General features: G+C 40.6%; 1 protein-coding gene across 1 annotated transcript; it reads right to left on the reverse strand.

Moving 5' to 3' along the window:
• Window positions 1–355: 355 nt before the first annotated feature.
• Window positions 356–19,755, reverse strand: LOC109466377 (translation initiation factor eIF-2B subunit epsilon-like). The gene is made up of 17 exons (XM_019764090.1): window positions 19,625–19,755; window positions 17,972–18,096; window positions 17,708–17,821; window positions 17,154–17,225; window positions 16,048–16,122; window positions 15,600–15,699; window positions 14,054–14,209; window positions 10,186–10,271; window positions 9,593–9,721; window positions 9,094–9,194; window positions 8,385–8,530; window positions 7,473–7,644; window positions 5,909–6,066; window positions 4,300–4,500; window positions 2,977–3,057; window positions 1,965–2,129; window positions 356–1,381 (listed from the first exon to the last, which is right to left on the reverse strand). The coding sequence occupies exons 1-17, from the start codon at window positions 19,742–19,744 to the stop codon at window positions 1,319–1,321; spliced, it is 2,064 nt and encodes a 687-aa protein (XP_019619649.1). The 5' UTR covers window positions 19,745–19,755; the 3' UTR covers window positions 356–1,318.
• Window positions 19,756–19,853: the final 98 nt, after the last annotated feature.

Consider the following 19,853-nt stretch of genomic DNA (forward strand, 5'->3'; position numbering starts at 1 on the left):
GTAGTTGAAAATAATTCTATAAAGTTAACACGTCTATCAATGTGTGATCATTTCCATTGAAAAGAATTCAAACAACAGCACTGTCACTGCCCCCCCAACAGTATCGCTAAATGAAGACTTCCATCAGCCATGCATATTGTGTGTAAAACTGCTAACACCCTCAGTCACTTTATCCATATCTATAAACTTAACTCAACACACAATAATTTCTGTATGCCTGCTGCTGGAAGTTATCATTTTTGATATTATTGATGATTTATTGTAATCTCCAAGCAGATGAATAGGTTTTGCAACATTTTCTGCATTTTTACAATCATGTATCTCATTCTGTAGCGTTGGGTACTATTATCCCACTAGTAGCTGGTGTTAAGTTGGAAATGTGCACATTGAACTAGAAAGTCATTAGTGAGAAAGATGAACTGAATGTTGCACAACTTCACACACTCAACACTAAGACTAAGCCATATCCTTAAAATCTGCTTGTAGAGTAGAATTATTGAGCATGTTGCTTGGTCATTGACATTATATAAGCACTATGGGATTTCAAATATCAGCATGTACTATGTAACCAGGACACTTCATTCCTATGCCATTATTACACTACTCTAGATATCCCCTTCACCTTTATAAGAGCAATGGGTTTGACCTGTAGACCCTGTTTACTTCTAAAAAAATTATTCAGTTTGAACGTCAATTTCATTTCAGAATTCATTTAACCAAATTCCTTTTCTGCAGTGTGAACGCTCTAAATTGGATAGATTTTCTCTGAAATGATTCTAAAGTAACCCCTTCGAGGTGGTATAGTTCAAGACGCTTGTGCTGGCTTTGATTCTTTTTTGCAAATGTTACAGCCGGTAAAATATCAGCCCTGTGCAATGGGAGCTAAATCCACCACTGCAAACATGTTCAAAGAGGTGTCCCTGTATTTCCACTATGATTCAGCACTGTACATGCGACTTCTGCTCCTTTCTTTGGCAAGTTTATGGCGCAGAGTTGCGGTGGCTCCATAGTCAACATGGTGGGCTCTAGTCATATGTCATATCATTCTGTTCCTCAATTCATTTAGCAGACGCAATTTTGATCGACGAAGAGTAATGCATTTGTCGATTCGGATGTAGATAATATCTGAAAGGATTTAATGCTCAAACTGATTCATTTTTTGAGTGTGAACGGGGTCATAGTGTGAATGTTCAGCCAATGCTCAATGACTCATTTTTGAGTGTGAACAGGGTCATAGTGTGAATGTTCAGCCAATGCTCAATGACTCATTTTTTGAGTGTGAACAGGGTCATAGTGTAAATGTTCCAGCTGGAGTTGTTCAGTCCGAGTCCTCCTCAGACTCCTCCTCTGCCTCCTGCAGCCACTGGATAAACTTGGCAGCCTGCAGGGAGAAACAGTCATTAGGAAAGCTTCTCTGAACAAAAATATATATACAAAAGGAAAGGCAGAAGTGCTCTCTGCAGTTCTGAGAAAATTTAAATACAATATAATAATATTAATATGTATCTAAGTCTAAATCAATAAATACAGTACATGTAAACACAGTACAATTTAAATACAGTACATGTACATGTATCTTAGTCTAAATCAGCACCATTCTCGCCATCTGCTAGGGTGGGCTCAATGATCAAAACTGAGATGTAGGGCAGGTCTACATGGTTTGGGCATAGGGCAGGTCTACATGGTTTGGAATGTTTCACGTTCTATGAATTTTGCTAAAAGTTTGGACTGTATCCTGGTCTAAAACACATCGTGGAAACATAAAATGGCCTCACAGCTTGACTGTAAAAAACTTGGATTATATAAAATAATCCAATGTTTTGTAAACACCAACACAAAGCAAAATTATTATTCAATTTATTCAGTTTTAGTATTTTTTTAGAATATATACATTATACATGTATACTCTACTAAACTGTCATGTCATAATGCATCCACAGTAAAGACCAGTGCTGAGTACATACTGCAGCTCGGACTTGTTGCTGTGCCTTCTGTGGAAGTGAGCTGGACGGTGCTGGATGTCTGTACCACTTCAGTATACTGTCTTCTTCTAAAATGTCCTCGTTGTACAGAAAATTCAGCAAAGTCACCAGAACTGCAGAGATGTTTAGGTGGGTGCCAAAGTACTCCTTAAAAAAAGGCATCCAAGGTATCAAATATGGATAAACCATCAAGTTGCTTCTGAAATTCTGAATCACAAAATATAGCTATCTATTTAGATGTAATATCTATCATATCAGGATGGCTAATGCGGTGATCTGCCAGTTTCATTCTGCGTGTTTCGATTTAATTAACGACATAATCTACACTTACTTGTCTTTATTGGAAAGATGATTTTAATTTTGATAATGACGTTTATTGAAAAGATAATTTGATTACGCCATGTTTTCATCATGAATATTTGGGGCATCAATGAGGGCCTATAAGAACACCAAAAGGCAAATTGTTGCTATTACTAACCAAAGAATACAAAACATGTAAAATTATGCCTGCAACGTTATGGGGTTGCCAGTTGTATTCCGTGATCGTTCAGATCTAGAGAGTACATTGCATTTGGGGAGTTTGTCCTGCATTTAATGCATTTTAAAACTTGCATATATAATGGCAGTTATATATGATCAGTTATATATAACTGCGCTCACTTGGTGGCTTTATTCTGTGGTTATAGCAACTGACAAGGCTTTATCACACCATATTCACTTCGGGGCGGGTCATTAACCCTTAACTGTTAACTAAATTATGCAGTTTTCCCTTCCTAAAATGTCTGTTGGAAAATAGCACTCCCTTCTGGACTTTGCGATTCCTTCAAGTGTAACATGATTTACTACAACTTCATTCCTACACTAAGTTTAACATTGGGAAGCTACATAGTATCTGACTGATTGATGAAAAAAAGTTAAGAATCAGTTGAGTATGCAATGAAGAGCAACACTTCAAGTTAAACTACATTGTACTAGTGTAGCACATGTACTGTACCTCTACAGCCAGCAGGCAGTCCTGTTGTGAATCTGAGTTACGGATGTAGTTCTTCAGGAGACCCTTCATTGGTTGCAGAAGCTGGGGACATAGACTGATGTTAACATGGCCAACATGAATAGTTTACAAACTTTAAAGGTATTTTAGACTATACAAGTTGGTGCCCAGAGTCGTGGCGGTGCTTGCGCGCACAATCATACATTATACTTTATTTTGTACACACACGTACGTGCACACATACACACACACACATACATGAACACACACTGTGGACACAGACGCATGCACACACACAAACAGGGAACCTACACCTACATGTATATCACTTTTCTCTTCCCCAAAACTCTGTGCTAACCAAAAATCACAGACCACAGTACATCCAGAAAAGAATGTATGAAATCTAAAGTCCTGCTAGTCCCAGAAAGCTGCTCGGTCTCACAAACACTGTGTAAATCAGGAATCATAACATCTACTCACACACCAGATACATTATCACAATCTAAAGATAGCAACAGCTTCAAAACCCACTAACACAGCCATCGAAAACAATACCTTCTTAATTAAGGTAACAATCCTAGGTGTATCTTTTTTTTAGGAGTCATAACATCTAGTACCCACATACCAGATGCATAATTCACAATCCAAGTACAGAAACATCCTTCTCCACCCATAAACACACACACACAACCACTGAAAACAATACCTCCTTAATGGAGGTAATAATCCTAGATGATTAACAATGTGTATCTCTTTATTTTAGGATCCCAAATCATAACATCTACCCACATACCAGATACATATAATTCACAATCCAAGTACAGAAACATCCTTGTCCACCCATAAACACAAACACAGCCACTGGAAACAATACCTCCTTAAGGCCACACCAATTTAATTTGTTGTTTCTCGGATTTGCCCTGTCCATTTTTTTCTGATTTACAAAAAAAATTCTTTTAGCTTCTAAGTCAACTGCAAAATGCTCAATGAAAGACATATTTTGGCCCCAACGGTTGAAGAAAGTCCTTTTCTTCCTAGTTGTTAAAATTTTACAATGTAACAAATAGTGAATGCAACTTTGTTTCATTACAAGTTCTTCATCTATTGTTTTAATTATAAACCAGCCTTGTATGTTGACTTAATGGCTCATATCGTAACATTTCCGGCTATCTTAGGGTGCCTTGGCGTGTTTTTTTTTCTCACCCTGTCTCTTCATATTTGTTTTCTGAAAAAATCCAAGAAGTAACAAATTAAATTGGTGTGGCCTAATGGAGGTAACAACTCTAGATGATTAACACATCTTCATGATGACGATGAGTGGCTTACAGGTTTGAGGGCGGCCAGATACTCAGCTGCAGTAGCCATGAGAGTTGCCCTGAGATGAGCCACCTCCAGCACACATCTCACCACACACACGTTCAGCTCCTGCATGCTGATGTTGTACGCATACTTGGAGGAGTTGATCTCTAGGATCAAGTTGTCTGCATTGATGTTCTCTTCAATTGCTCGCTGCATGCTGTCCAGCACCTGAAGGGAGAAAAATCTTGAAAATTTATGATGTTCCACAGTTTTTTTTTTCTTTTTGAGTGTATACCACAGAAATGAAATATCTCCAGAAGATTCTAGGGATCACATACATCTGCCTCATGTACATACATGTAGCTACCTCCTCCCCACATGTATCTGTATCATTCTGTATAGCTGGACAAAACACCCTTTGGTGTAACACCAGATTCCCAGGCATGTGGCATGGCAGCGGCTACATTACACCGAGTGACTTGTTACACCTAACCTTTGAACATCTAACTCTATGATATTCTAACATGCAGATCACATTCAATTAAATAAGAGGTACAAAACCAGGTCAAACAAAGCAAAGGTACGTGCAAAGACCACAGTAAAGGAACAGAAACTGAAGTGGTATGGACCTGTGTCATAATCATCAGGCCTGGGCAAAACCATCGGGCAGCAAGAAACAGTACAGGGAGGACAGAAGAGGGGTTGGCAATTCATGAATTTCACACTTCCCATAATGCCTAGTAAAATTCACGGATATGACATATGACCACCACCCCCCTCCCCCTTCCTCGATGTAATATTTCAAACAAGTTCTATCGACAAACTGGTCAACTATATTGTTTTGAATTATTTATATCTAGTATAAAGCACATGCCATAATTGCATTTTTGTTGGAATTAGAGAAAATGATGTTCCTTCTATCGTTCTACCTTCTACCGAAGACTCTCAGTCGCATTACGTATATCACCTTCTTACGTCATATCCCATCCATATCCGTGATCTTTACTAGGCATTATGGGAAGTGTGAAATTCATGAATGGAAAACATGGGAGGATAACATCAGAGCCAGAGAATGGACCAGTATGGCACTATTGATCATGAGTGAAACACTAAAAAGAACAGTAGACTGAGAAGGGTGGAGAAAATTGGTTGTTAGATTATCTGTGATAACAGTAACAAGAAAAGCTTTTTAAAAAGCTGGGCCGGCCTCAGAAAAAAACTAAATGAATTAAGGGCATCACCAAGTCGGGAGAGCTTTTAAAAGAACTGGTCTGATCTACATAATTTATGCAGTTGCAAAAAAAAACAAACAAAAAAACAATGTGTATTTCGTGTATTAAGAGCTGATACAGAATTTTGATGTGGCAGTATTGACTAAATGCACTTGACTGCTATGTATGTATGTATGTGAGAAAAAGAATGTGAATTAAAGATTGCCAATTTTATTTGCTTTCTCCATGAAAGACCACAAACAGTCAAGCATGGCATGCCGTGAGAATGGTACAATGTACCAACTACCATTCCAACATACCAACGTGCCTACCTACGTGCGTTAAAGCTATCTCTATAACCGGATTCAGATCAACCTTCAGCTGGCAAAAAACTAGGGCGTAGATGAGATGGTATGTCTCTCTACCTCTGTGTAGAATATCCTCATGTCATCCAGAGGTGGTGAAGTTTCCTGGTCCATGTCATCTTCTTCCTCAGCAGACTCCTCAGACTCCTCACTGCTGGACTCCTCCTGGTCCAGCCTCAGGCCCCACATGGACGTCACCAAACTGTCCTCATCTTCATCTACAAAAGATCAAATTAAACAAACATCCATGTAACCCTATAGCTACCTCCTCCCCAGATGTACCTGTCCATGTTACCCTATAGCTACCTCCTCCCCAGATGTACCTGTCCATGTTACCCTATAGCTACATCCCCAGACAGTGGTCGAAATACTTTTTTTCAGTGCTCTGCAATATTGCAGAAGAGTCAAAATTTCGTCCTGCAATTTGGAAATACTTTCTGCAAATACACAAGCCCCCATATTACAACCTTCTGAAACCAATAATGCCTATTTTTACATCATATATATATAACGGTATAGCTTTGTAAATCTGTAGCATTACTGAAATTCTTCAAAATATCACTCTTTTAAATATGTTCGGACCGTAAAATTTTATCGGTCCGGTCCAAAAAAACAGAAACGTCGGTGGACCGTTTTTTTTGACCGGAACAAAAATCCATATTTGTTGTTACTGAATAACTGATGATCACTACATACAAAGAAGCCTGCCAGGAAAATGAAAATCCAGCCTTCAAATAAAAGAAGTTTACCTTAGTCTCCGTCTCTCTCATTTTGCAACAATATTTTCCCGTATTTTGGTACCGATAGTCATCGAGAAATCATAAAGGACAAGTCTACGGGCCGTGCTTGGTTCGGATCGAGCCGAAAATCACTGATTTTACACCATATGGTCACAATGTGATGCACGTAAATTTTCACTCGAAATGAGAAATTACCGCCCAACAAAACGGACCATTAGGTTCCCAGTGCTGTATTTCTCTTTTGTTCATGTGATCAACTTGTTTTCTTTGCTTGAATCGTGCAAAATACCAAGGAAAAACATCGAAATTTCGGCAAATTAACGCCGAGGCGAGTGTGGTTTTTCGGAGGAGCCATGTTTCCTTTGCCGTGTTGCCTGCTGGGAAATGCTCAGCGAAAACTGCCGAAAATTGCCGAGGCAGTTGTCGGGTCCTCCCGGGAGACGAAATCTAACATCGGAAAATGGCGAGTGCCCATATTTGGTTATCGTCGCCTTTCGTCGCCATCGTTCAACTTTGACCCCAAATTCCCTTATATGGGACCATTACAGTCTGCTGGAAAACGCCGGCAGGTTCGTGCGGCGCAGGTTTTCGATCTATTCACAGCGCCACTGCTTTGCTAATTGAAAACTATTGAATCCGGAGCCTATTTTTTCCTTCTGCAAAATTGCAGATTGTAAGATTTTTTCTTCTGCAATCTTGAAAATCTATCTGCAAATTGCAGACTGCAGACGGGTATTTCGAACACTGCCAGATGTACCCTATAGCTACCTCCTCCCCAGATGTACCTGTCCATGTTACCCTATAGCTACCTCCTCCCCAGATGTACCTATCCATGTTACCCCATAGCTACCTCCTCCCCAGATGTACCTGCCCATGTTCCCTACCTTGTTCCCAGATGTAGCCCTTCCCATCAGTACCAATCCTGTCCGGTTGGTAGGTGTGGTGTTGGATGGTCTCTGTTGGCTCCTGAAAGTCGTCCTCAGCAGCTTGTGTCTGGTTTGGATGGAGACTAACCCTGGTGCCTGCTGGGAGCTGTACATCAGGACCCACCACAACCTGTTGCACCATTGTACATAATTTGATTACCGTATGTCTGTGAATGTTTTATTCAGAAGATAATACAAACTGTACTTACATTTATATCATACCCAGGCCGCGATAACGTTCGATAACGGGTTCCAGACTGGGCCGTACTTTGGACGTTGGAATTGATGTTGTTGCATTTTAGGGTTTAGTGGCACATACTTTTGGCTCATCTTGCATTGAAAGGCACTTTTTCTTGGGTGGGTATGACATAAATAAAATACAACACGGTGTATTCCGCATCGCCCTCGGTCCCGGCCCCCCTGTGAGTCGGATCCAACGTGCGGTCAGGCTGATACCTCAGGCGATACGGAATAACCCGTGTTGTATTCTATATGTACAGACAACAAACTCATGGTTGCCTGAATTACACTCACTGTACTCAACATAAAGGCTTCATGAAACCATTACAACTTGCTATTAAAACAGTTGTATCAAAACATTGTTTGTTATACATCTGTTGTAATATGCAGCTGGGCAACAGGTATACATTATAGTGTTGTTTAGTAAGTAGTCTTTTTTTGCATGCACAGGAGTAATTTCTGAGATTATGAAGGAAAGAATAATATAATATTATATAATAATAACATCAAAGGGCTTGGCATCAATACAAGTATGCTACAGCCTGCACATACAAACATTTGTTCAATACAAAATATTGAGGGAATAGTAATGATCACTGCAAAATTTCATGATAAAGAAAATCTTCTTACATCAAAGGAGAGAACACATGAAGGCTCTACCACCACTCCGTTAGCAATGGTGACTCCACTGCACACTATACACTGTGTGAGTGAACAAGCTGAACCAATGGACACATTGTCCCACAAGTACACTCCCTCCAGTCTTACATGGTCCCCTGGAAAGGCAAACCAACCAAAAGTCAATAAAAATACAACATATGCAAACATATATATTATGTTCATCTATAATGTAGTCTAGCTACAATATATCCAACATTATAGTCTAAACTTGCTCTGTTTATTCTTACTCAAACACATTCATATATATATCTAGTATATGGTGACCAGCCCCTCCAGCTACAATGTATGTCCTGCTACACAATGTAAGCCAACACCACAGGGTGTCTGCTACAGCACCAGTATTTTTTATCATGAGAAGAAATATCCAGAGTGTGATCAGACGAGCGAGCTTTCGTGTGATCTGTGATGGAATGAATGATTCCCATTGCCCGTATTTGTTTGTTTGTGAGACCATGTCAACTCAGCCAATCAGAGTGCGTTACCTTATCGAGGATGGGTCCCCATATGTGTTAGATTTGGGGCCGGTCACGATTTAGCTGCGTGAACAAGTTATGCCAATCTGGATTGAATTTAGATCTGGGCCACACACCGCTGAAAACCAAATTTTTCATCCGTACTTATCGTATGGACTGAAATATAATGACGGGGTATCACTGACCAATGACACAGTTCCTGCCGATGACAGAGTTACTAATGGTGGTGTTACTGCCGATCCTAGTCCCCGGCCCGATCACCACATTCTCCTCCAGGACACTGTCACTGTAAAAGGAAAGGGTTTCATGAGCACTATAAATGAGCAAAGGAAGTGTGTGATAATTCAACATTACCACATGTGCAATACTAGTATACATGATATGGGCAGAAATATCTAGAATTTTCTAGAAGTAGATTGCAGACCTAACAAAGCAAGGCTCGAAATACTTTTTCTGCAGCCAGTGCAGGTTAAGTACATTTGTACAGGTTACATGTAGACATCAGAAATACCTGCATAGCTCCAATTTTACCTGCACTAACCTGCATATACCCAGTACATGGACCAGTGCAGGTTAGGTGCAGGTAGACATCAGAAATACCTGCACAGCTCCAATTTTACCTGCACTAACCTGCATATGTTGGACTCAAATTACATAGAAGGAGAGTCTGAAGATGAGCCTTACTGGTCCAAAAAGACGTCCCTGCCCCTGTACACATGGTGGCGATGGAGTGTGTAGGAGCTGTCCTGTTCCTGGGAAGACAGTCTGTTATCCGGCACCAGTGGATATGTCCATCTTTGAAGAATGTCCTTACTGTTGATATACAGTATAATGATAGACTAAATACTTAGATGAAGTGGATTCACAGTCATGTACAACATGAATGGACTAAATTCATTCATCTACACATGTATATTAAATGTATAATAGGATGTAGATTTCTTTTTGTAACAACATTGAAAAAGAGGGGATGAGCAATTAATGATAATTTTACTTATCACTCTCTTTTTCCCAATTTCTTTCTTTCTTTCTTTTTTCTTTCTCTCTCTCTCTTTCTTTGGTAGTATTTGTCATTTATCAAAGCTATATATCAATCCCTATATCATACAATAAAGTTTCACTTTAATTTGTAAAATTTGCACAAAGTTCATTGCCTTCTTATAGCCTTTGATAAAGTAAACTCACTTAAATCTAAGGTTAACTTGTTGTACAATGTACACAATGTCACAATTCACAGAGGTAACAAATACAACAGCAACAACAGTCCTAACTCCTACCTGACAGCATCATACATGTGTGGGCTGGACACCCTGGCTGCATACTCATCAGTCACCACATGAGCGTGGACCTGGTTCCCCATGATCTACGATATATCAGGAACAGTCAGAGGATGTCAGTTTCCTGTTTCGGGGCTCGAAATTCATTTTTGGGAACAGGTGCACCTGAGCTGAAAAGTTTGGAGCACTTGTAAAACATTTTCACAACATGATATAAAGTAGAATGTCGGCAGCAGAATGTATATTTTACAAACCGTACTGCCTTGAATTATACAGCTAACTTGAAAATTTTAAGTCAAGACAGTAATAGTACTAATACAACAATCGAAGTAAAACAAAGGTTAAAAGGCTTTTCTGATATTCTGTATACTAGGTGCAGTACTAGTGGTAAACCCATGGCCAGTCAAAAATAGGTGCATAGCTCAAAAATTTGGTGCACAAAAGTCATGCACTCAGTATTTTGAGCCCTGTGTCTTCATGCATGACAGTCTCACAGGGATACATGTATCCAAGCTTGATATAGCAATATAAAAAGAAGTATTTCATTTACAAGCTCCTGTCACACATAGTTGAATATACATTGTAGCCTCCCAAACACTGGTCAAACTAATCATGTTTAAGGGGGCACACCCCAGTTTATTTGGGGCCTCTATTCGAAGCTGCACACCCTCAAATCTAGCGACCGTCTCTGGCGTGGAATAATTCGGAAGGAGAATAACTGTATATGGGACGAAAGGATATCTCTTCAGCTACAAGACAAGCTGAGTTGGTTTCTTCAACCTTTTTAAGTTTGGTAAAATCAACGGAAAAAACATTATTTTCACTCCAAAGTTAATGCCCGAAATTGCGAATTTTCGCGTAGGATAATCCCACAAAAAAAAATTTTCCGGCAGAAATGACTGATGTTGGCAGAAAGACCCAAGCCTTGACTATACCCGAGGAAATTATAAAGAAAATTCTAGTACTGTAATTTTCTAAACAGTCCACGGCGCGAGGGGTTGCAAATCCACCCCTATGAAGCCGCAGAGCGAAAACTAGGTCAAACGGGCGGATTACACTTGGCGCGCAAGGATACCCGGAAGTAAGGTTCGGAGCCAAAAGAAATTTTCACCCCAAAATCACCATTTCTTACACTCTTCAGCCATGTTAATGTTTAATCATACTTTGTGGCAGTTTATAAGAAATGTCCCCTCAAACTTGGACCCTCAAAACCCTTTCGTCACTTTTTTACAACGGACTATCGCAGACCCCTGTCGCGGAAGAACTGGGGTGTGCACTGTTAATTAAGCCAAATTTTAATTAACATTGTTTTTTAATTAACTATGTCATAGTCTATCATCGTGCCAAGTTTGAGTTTTCTGCGACTTTTCCTTCCCGAGTAACAGGTGGTTGAAAGTTACCCTGTCGGGAGGCTCATTTTGCGCTTCCACGGGTGTGTTCCATTCACGCACATAATGGGAATTACGTCACAATGGGCCGTTCCTTTGGAACGGGCTTTAGCGCATTAAACCATGCCAAATAAACAGATTTTGCCATGTAAAGGAATGCTAGAGGGCTGTTCTTGCGATGGAGTAGGTTTTCCTTCTAGTTCTGACTGAAATAAACGGTATAAACCACCCAGAATGTAGTTTAGCTGATGACGCCCTCCTCTAGCCGAACTTTTAAAGTGAGATCGCTATGGTTTTAAGTTCTGTACGTTGACAGGAAGCAGTTGATATTAAAATTTTTGGTCATACCCGGTAGAGAACAAACCATGAGATCTTACCCAAGTGTTTCCGCTGCGGAGATTCATTTTGTTTTGCAGGAAAACGAAGCTTAATGTTGGATATTTGGTTAGATTGTAGGCCTGTGGCGTCCTTCTAGCAGCTAGGACGGTATAAATGGCCATCTGCTGAGAGAAGCCTGTACAGTTTGGTGTCAGTCTCGATGAGATATAAAAGCAGGAGGATGTATCTTCGGATTATTGCAACTTATTTGTCTGAAAGTTGAAATCTCGTGATAGGCCGAACTTGAAACTAGATTTGACAGGAAAGTAGGGGAATGACGTCATCATGGCCTTTTTTAATTAAAAACGTCTCCTCCTTAATGCAGGAGCGCCTGGCACACGTACATACGCAGTTTCCAGGTGCCCCAGGCATAGGGCAATGCAAATAATGAAATCGCGGTAGATATGACGTCATCGATCTTTAGTAGACACACTTCGAAGCCGGTTTGACCGTGTTCAGGGGGGGGGGACGTGGGGCAAATCAGCGCATTATATGACATTCTATAATCATATTAAAACTTGCAAAATCCAAAATTTTTTCGCCATGATTGGGTAAAGAATACACACTTTACTGGATGAAATGCAATTTGTTGGCTGCCATAGCTAATATTTTTTGAAGGACGGACCTGTTAAAGGGGGCACACCCCAGTTTATTTGGGGCCTCTATTCGAAGCTGCACACCCTCAAATCTAGCGACCGTCTCTGGCGTGGAATAATTCGGAAGGAGAATAACTGTATATGGGACGAAAGGATATCTCTTCAGCTTCAAGACAAGCTGAGTTTGGTTTCTTCAACCTTTTTAAGTTTGGTAAAATCAACGGAAAAAACATTATTTTCACTCCAAAATTAATGCCCAGAATTGCGAATTTTCGCGTAGGATAATCCCACTGTGGCACAAAAAAAAATTTTCCGGCAGAAATGACTGATGCTGGCAGAAGGACCCAAGCCTTGACTATACCCGAGTAAATTATAAAGAAAATTCTAGTACTGTAATTTTCTAAACAGTCCACGGCGCGAGGGGTTGCAAATCCACCCCTATGAAGCCGCAGAGCGAAAACTAGGTCAAACGGGCGCGCAAGGATACCCGGAAGTAAGGTTCGGAGCCAAAAGAAATTTTCACCCCAAAATCACCATTTCTTACACTCTTCAGCCATGTTAATGTTTAATCATACTTTGTGGCAGTTTATAAGAAATGTCCCCTCAAACTTGGACCCTCAAAACCCTTTCGTCACTTTTTTACAACGGACTATCGCGGACCCCTGTCGCGGAAGAACTGGGGTGTGCACCATTAAGGAGTAGGTCGGGAGGTCACAAAATGTAGTTGGTGTTTAGCAAGGTCAGCTAGTGTTAAAATATTTAAAACACTTGGGTGTGAACAGGATCCGGAGATTTGGCCATGTTTGGTTGGTGGTTGGGAGTAAGTCAGCAGTGTTAGGGGTCGAATTTGACTCAAAGTTAACTCAAATTTGATTACTAGTAAGAATAGAAAGGTAAGAGTGGCCTAAATCTGGTCAGACTGTTCCAAAGTATCAGCTGACTTTGGGGGCAAGGTTGCTGGGGGAAGGCCCTGGATGTAGGCTTTAACTTGCAGCAAGACAACAAACTGTGTCTCTTTCAAAGGAGGAATTCGAAGACACGCTTTTTTTTTACATTATAGCAATTGGAGAAATTTTTAACTACATGTCCCTCGTCACCATATGAAATGGTCAGCTACATGTATAATTCGGTTAAAGTGAGTCAAACCTTTCAAACAGGAAGGAGTGGATCATATGATAAACTCAGAAGCTGTGTTTTTTTGAGTTAGACATAGTTACTGGTGTTGGATCTGTTTCTAATTTTATCTTGACTCCTACCAACACAAATAAATTTTCATGAGAATGTTAAATATGCCATATCTTTCACTGTCTTTTACGAAGAAGAGACATGTATGGCTAAAGATCATAATCATAGAATAATTCTTTATCCATTAGGACATGTGCATGTCGCAAAGTAGGTAATACAATAATAAAAGTCATGTATTAGGGTCTTCACAATATTAGGTACCTCTACGTACGTTACACATCATTAAATAGAACAACAATCATGTATGTATATAACACTTGCCTCTTCATGGACTAGAATTCCTCGTACAAAGTCGTTGCGAGTTTGGTAGTCAAAGTTGTCAGCAAAAAGCTGTGGAACCTGTGGTGAGCACACGCTGACATGGCAGTCCAGGAGGTTGTACCTGATGTCCAAGTCACTGTGATCAGAAAACAGATCCTACAAGGCAGAAAATGGTTTACATTTAAAAATTACATGTATTAATATTTTCATCAAATTTGTCCTACAAACTCACATTAAAAAAGGCTATGGAACTACATGTACCTACACCTTTTATTATTACCTACTTCCTGTTATGTTGCCTTGCAATCTTTCCTCCCACCTTACTGTCAACCTAATGTGTCCAGACATGACACAGTGTACGAAATACTTTTTTGAACCAGCAAATATTTGGTTGCCCATCAGAATTTTAGGTTGCCGCACCTTTCATTTACTACTTTTCTCAAATTAAGTAATGTCACATACATAAGCCTTTGACAATATTTCTAACAGCCTTAAGTAACTTAATTGATACTAGTAATAGCCATTAATACCTAAAAGTAAAATTAAAAAAGCATCTGCCGGCTACAGTGGTGCAAGCTAAGTGGGCATGATTTGGGGGGGGGGGCATTCTTAAGGTAGCAGAACACAGTTTTCGGCCTATGGGGATTCCTAAAGTTAAGCACCCCAAGGTGACTCACTTCGACGCGGTAAAAATTATAGTAGGGTGCACTATTGAATCACGGCCAACTAATATGTTGAAATATACGGTATATTCTACAAAATAACTGAAAACCAAAAAAAGTTATCGTTTTTTAACATAATGACGACCACTTTGATTTGGCCCTCTACCGGGGTCAACGGAACTACAGCCGGCTCACCCTGGAACGTGGTTGCGTAATGCCGCGCATTTATACACGAACAGGGAAATCTTCACAATCCAACTAATACGGTGTACAAGCCGATACCTTTCCTTACCACACAGTGCAGTTCATTCGTGGCTACTTCTCACATAAGTCGCTTTAGCCAGGATGCAAGAGGTTTGTCTGCACTACTTTCTATACCTGCGTCATAGACTCCGGGGGTCGCGGATAATTACTGTATTCTGCGACCTTAAAATTCAGGTAGCACACTGAGCTACCAGGGTTCGAAAATAGGGCAACCAGGTATTTTGCACACTGTGACATGTACAAACTTACATGTACACCCACTCAAAACAATACTAGTACTTCATAATGTACCCCAATGTAATTACATTGTACATATATCAAGGTGCCTTGCTTTTATATTGTGTGACTGTGTGAATGTGCTATCCTTTGCCAGTACTGTTATCCCTGATTTTTCGCATTACTTTTATGTTCACAGTTACTTTTCTACCACAAACTTATCATTACCGTTAACAAAACACTGATTTTCTTTTTCTGCACCTACATGTACTGTACTGCCACAGTGAAAGTATTATAATAGTCCTTTGAGCACTTCCATTTTTCTCAGACTGCACACTTTTGCTAACATAAACATGCAGTAACTTGGACATGGAAAGCAGTTTCAGACTAATGTAATGACATACCAGTGGCAGGTCTAACTTGCTCTGTCCTTCTACCATCTGATAATGAAGTACTCGGTCAGTGTCCTTCTCTGTCACCAACACCACATCATCATCTGAACTCCTGCAAGGCAACATGTTTATTTGCTACATCAAATGCAAGTTTTAACACAAAGATGAAATCACTACACGTACCTCCTTCTTAACTACTGTATGTTCAAAAATGATTGCCAAAGATTGCTTAAGTCTAATTGAAAAGAAAAAAAAAAGATAATCCCTACCTACCGACCCTAATATTTTCAGGACTGAAACAGAAAATACAACATTTTTTCCTGGGCCTGTGAAATAACTGGATCTAAATCTATACATGTTGGATAACAGAGTGAAAAGTGGAGGGAATATCCTCTGGGTGTGTTTGTGTTCAATGTACCGGACCAGGTATGTTTAATTTTTCTATCGCATACATGTGTACCTGGTATGATGCCTCGGTGCGGCCTCCCTGAACACCATGGTCATCACTGTCACTTTGTCCTTCAACCTACGCTGTCTGGTAGAAAACAAAGGTTTCATGTTAACACTCTGTATCATCAAACAATAGATGTTTAATAATAACCTGCTCAAATAAAAGGTGTTCAGACAGGGCTCGAAATTCATTTTTGGGAATAGGTGCACTGGAGCAAGTCTACGAAAGCCACGCCTTCCGCACTGGTGTTCCAGTGCTGATTCAATGGACAAAACGGCGTCAGCACTGGACGTCCAGTGCCGACGAGAGCCGAGCACTGGTGTTCCCGGCCTTTTCCCAGTGCTGAAGCACCCTCACCACTGGTGTTCCAGTGCTGAACGTTGTCTCAGCACTCGGTTTCCAGTGCTGAAATCCTTTCAGCACTGGTGTTCCAGTGCCAGAATCCTGTCAGCACTCGGTTACCAGTGCTCAACGCGCGGCAGAATGGCGGCAGAGGGGTTCTCAGCACTGGTTACCCAGTGCTGAGACTGGTTACCCACTGTTACAACACTGGTTACCCACTGTTACAGCAGATATTATCATATAGCCAATAATTTTTAACAAACTGGTGCATCTATTCATTGGAGTTGGTTGTATGCCATAATGCCACACCAAATATTTAATTTCTTGGTTAACGGATTCGCCCGCTTCATTTTTTGTCTGATTTGCCAAAAAAAATTCAGATTCATTCAGAATCAACTGCAAAATGCTCATATTTTGCCCTGAACAGTTGAAAACAGTCATTTTCTTCCTAGCTGTTACAGTTATTCCATCTTATAATGCATTGGTATCATTTAAAGTTCAAAATTAATTGTTTAAATTTTGAACCAGCCTGGTGTGTTGACTTCATGGCTCCTATCGTACCATTTTTGGCTATATAATAGGATGCCTAGGCCTGTTTTCATTTTTTTTATTTTTTCGCCCGCCCGCTCCATTATTTTCCTCGAAAAATCCGTTAACCAAGAAATTAAATTGGTGTGGCCTAGAGGAATAAAGTTCTTCTGTGCTGGTACATTGTGTATATTTATGATATAATTGAATATGAACATGTCCGTGTGAATAGGAGACAGACATACTTATGCTGCTGTATGATTGGCTGTAAGTTGATGGTGGATACGAGGTCTCCCATAACTAACACAAAGTCTGTCCTGCAGGGTTCAAAATACAGATGTTAACATAAATACTTCTCATATCAACTTATCATATCTACAGGGAAGCACACTAACTCCACATGCATGCATTGGTATCTTGGGTCAGACATTTTATTAATCTTATTCATCTGTTGAGGATTGGGCAAAAAGCAGAATGCTTACATAGTCATATATAAGTTCTAAGAAGCCCTCTCCTCAAAACATTATAATACATCTCACTCCCCATGCAAAAATGTACACTTCCATATCAACCTTTTGCAGAAATGGACCATACCAAAGTTAGTTCTACCAACAAATGGACTATTCCAACATTTCATTTTTCAATTATTTATCCAGGGGCAGCATATTGCAAATGGCGGTTTTCAATACTCCCAAAATGAAATTACCTGAATTTGGGGCTAAGGAGAAAATTTTAACCCTATCCCCAGACAGCCCCCCCCGCTAAATATTGTACAGTCCCTAAGAAGACTGGGGCATACCTGATCAGGGAGCGGTCATAGATCAACCTGAGAGCATCTCCAGGTGACAGACTGTCTTCTGACACCTGTGTTGTCACCTGGCACGGTGCTGCATCACTGGTCCAACCTGCATCACTGACATAAACACACAGGGTCTGTATACAGATCTCTGTACAGTCACTATTACTATATAAAAACAATTAAAAAGAAAATTAGGCCACACCAAGTAATTTTTATGGATGACATCCGTGCATGCATCAGTGCATGCGTGCATGTTCCAGTTACCTGAGATATTGGACAATCTTGTTAGCATGAGAACAACAGAAGACACAGATCTCCTGTATCCCTGCAGCCACCAGGAAGTGTAGTGTGTACTCCAGCAGGGGTCTGTTGGCTACCGGCATCAGGGCCTGGATAGAATCACAGGAGGCAAACGTCAACCAACTCACACTAGCACCATTGAGTAACCCCATCTGGGGTGCCAGAGATATACAGTGCAGTTTTACGGAATACAGTGCAATTTTACTAGTATACAGTGCAATTTTATGGAATACAGTGCAATGGTATTAGTATACAGTGCAATTTTACCGAATACAGTGCAATTTTACTAGTGATATTGAATGACGTAACCTGGACGCGGCTTTCCCAGGACGCTGCTAACGGAGCGTACTCACATACTTCTGTGTTTTTCGAGCAAATTTGGACCGTTCTTGTAGATAGACCTTCAGTCAAATCACAACACAGGGCATGTTACTACACAGGGATCATTTCAAATTCCCTCGAAAAACACAGAAATATGTGAGTCAGCAGCGTCCACCATCTTGAAACTCAAGGAAAGCAGGGTCCAAGTCACGTGATTCAACATCACAAGTAAAATTCCGTAAAATTGTACTGTATACTCTGGCACCCCTGCCCATTGAATATAGTATTTACCCACTAACATTCAGCACATTCGTCAAGTACATCTGATAATTTTATAGAACTTTCTTTTGCAGTGATTGGTATCTGCCTGGGATGGGGAGTGGGGGGTCATCAGATCTAACAACTGTTTAAAGGGGAATAGTGAAAGAACTGAGTGTCCGAAGTTGTAAAAGTACTACTCTCCAAGCAGAGGTTGGTGGGGAAGATTGTTACCTTTCTATGGGTGCCCCGTGTTTTCTGTTACTTCCCTAGGTAACAATCTTAGCTACCATCTCTTGATACCTTGATACCTTGATACCGTCTTCGGGATGAGAGGTAATCCTGTGGTGATCCCGATCTCGACTTCACTCAGTGTTATACTTTTTGCTCTCCCAGTATTTGTCTAGGTTCGTCTTGAACTCATTTACTGACTCTGAGTCAATTACGGCCTGTGGTAGACTGTTCCAATCCCTAACGACCCGGACGCTAAATGACTGTCGTCTAACTCTTCCCTTGGCCAAAGGGACCTCCAGTTTGCAACTGTGCCCTCTTGTTGATCCTTCTGTTCGCTTCTTGAAGAAGGATTCGAGTTGGATTCCCTCCAGCCCTCTTGCTAGTTTTAATACCTGTATCATGTCTCCTCTGCGCCTCCTATACTGTAGGGAGGGAAGACCTAAGGTCTTCAGTCTCTCCTGGTAGGGTAGATCCCTGAGATTCAGAGGGATCTCTGCTTGGATCTAGTATAAAAGTACCAGATGTTACTATATAGTGTCCCTGAAAGTGGAAATATGATCATGAGCAGGCAAACTCATTAGGTTGGGGGGATTTGTAACCTTCTTCTGACTTGTCTCCTTTCCTCAGGCCCGTTGGATGGACTGACTGGCAGAAAAATAACCAGTCTGAAGGAGGTTGCAAAATTATCTTCCCAACCAACCTCTGGTATCAAGGTACCCGGTATCTGCTTGGAGAGTACCATAATACAGACGGGGTTTCATGGGGACAGTTGGATGTTAAAGATGTGTAAGAATTCAGTCCTACCCGTGGTACGTCCTTCGTGATGGGTGCAAACCTGACATCAAAGCTGTCGGCGATGATGACAGCCTGTAGCACGTCTTCTTGCTCCACCACGTCCGCTCTTTTTCTGCCGCGCGACGCCATGATGGATGAAGAACTGGACCGTTCCAACGCTGTTTGGGGGGTCGGTATTGTATTTTGTGTGCGCTTTTATTTTCCGAATACAAGTTTTCGTCTTTTAATGTAGAAAATT

Source organism: Branchiostoma belcheri, unplaced genomic scaffold, assembly GCF_001625305.1.
Source record: "Branchiostoma belcheri isolate BF01 breed outbred unplaced genomic scaffold, Haploidv18h27 scaffold164, whole genome shotgun sequence".
Classification (NCBI taxonomy): Eukaryota; Metazoa; Chordata; class Leptocardii; order Amphioxiformes; family Branchiostomatidae; genus Branchiostoma; species Branchiostoma belcheri.

Excerpts from the sequence above, each read along its gene's own strand:
- LOC109466377 (XM_019764090.1), bottom strand. The coding sequence starts at position 19,744 with ATGGCGTCGCGCGGCAGAAAAAGAGCGGACGTGGTGGAGCAAGAAGAC. Across the intron at positions 17,226-17,707 it reads TATGACCGCTCCCTGATCAG|GACAGACTTTGTGTTAGTTA; the intron begins GTATGCCCCAGT and ends TGAACCCTGCAG. Across the intron at positions 15,700-16,047 it reads GCACCGAGGCATCATACCAG|GAGTTCAGATGATGATGTGG; the intron begins GTACACATGTAT and ends GTTGCCTTGCAG.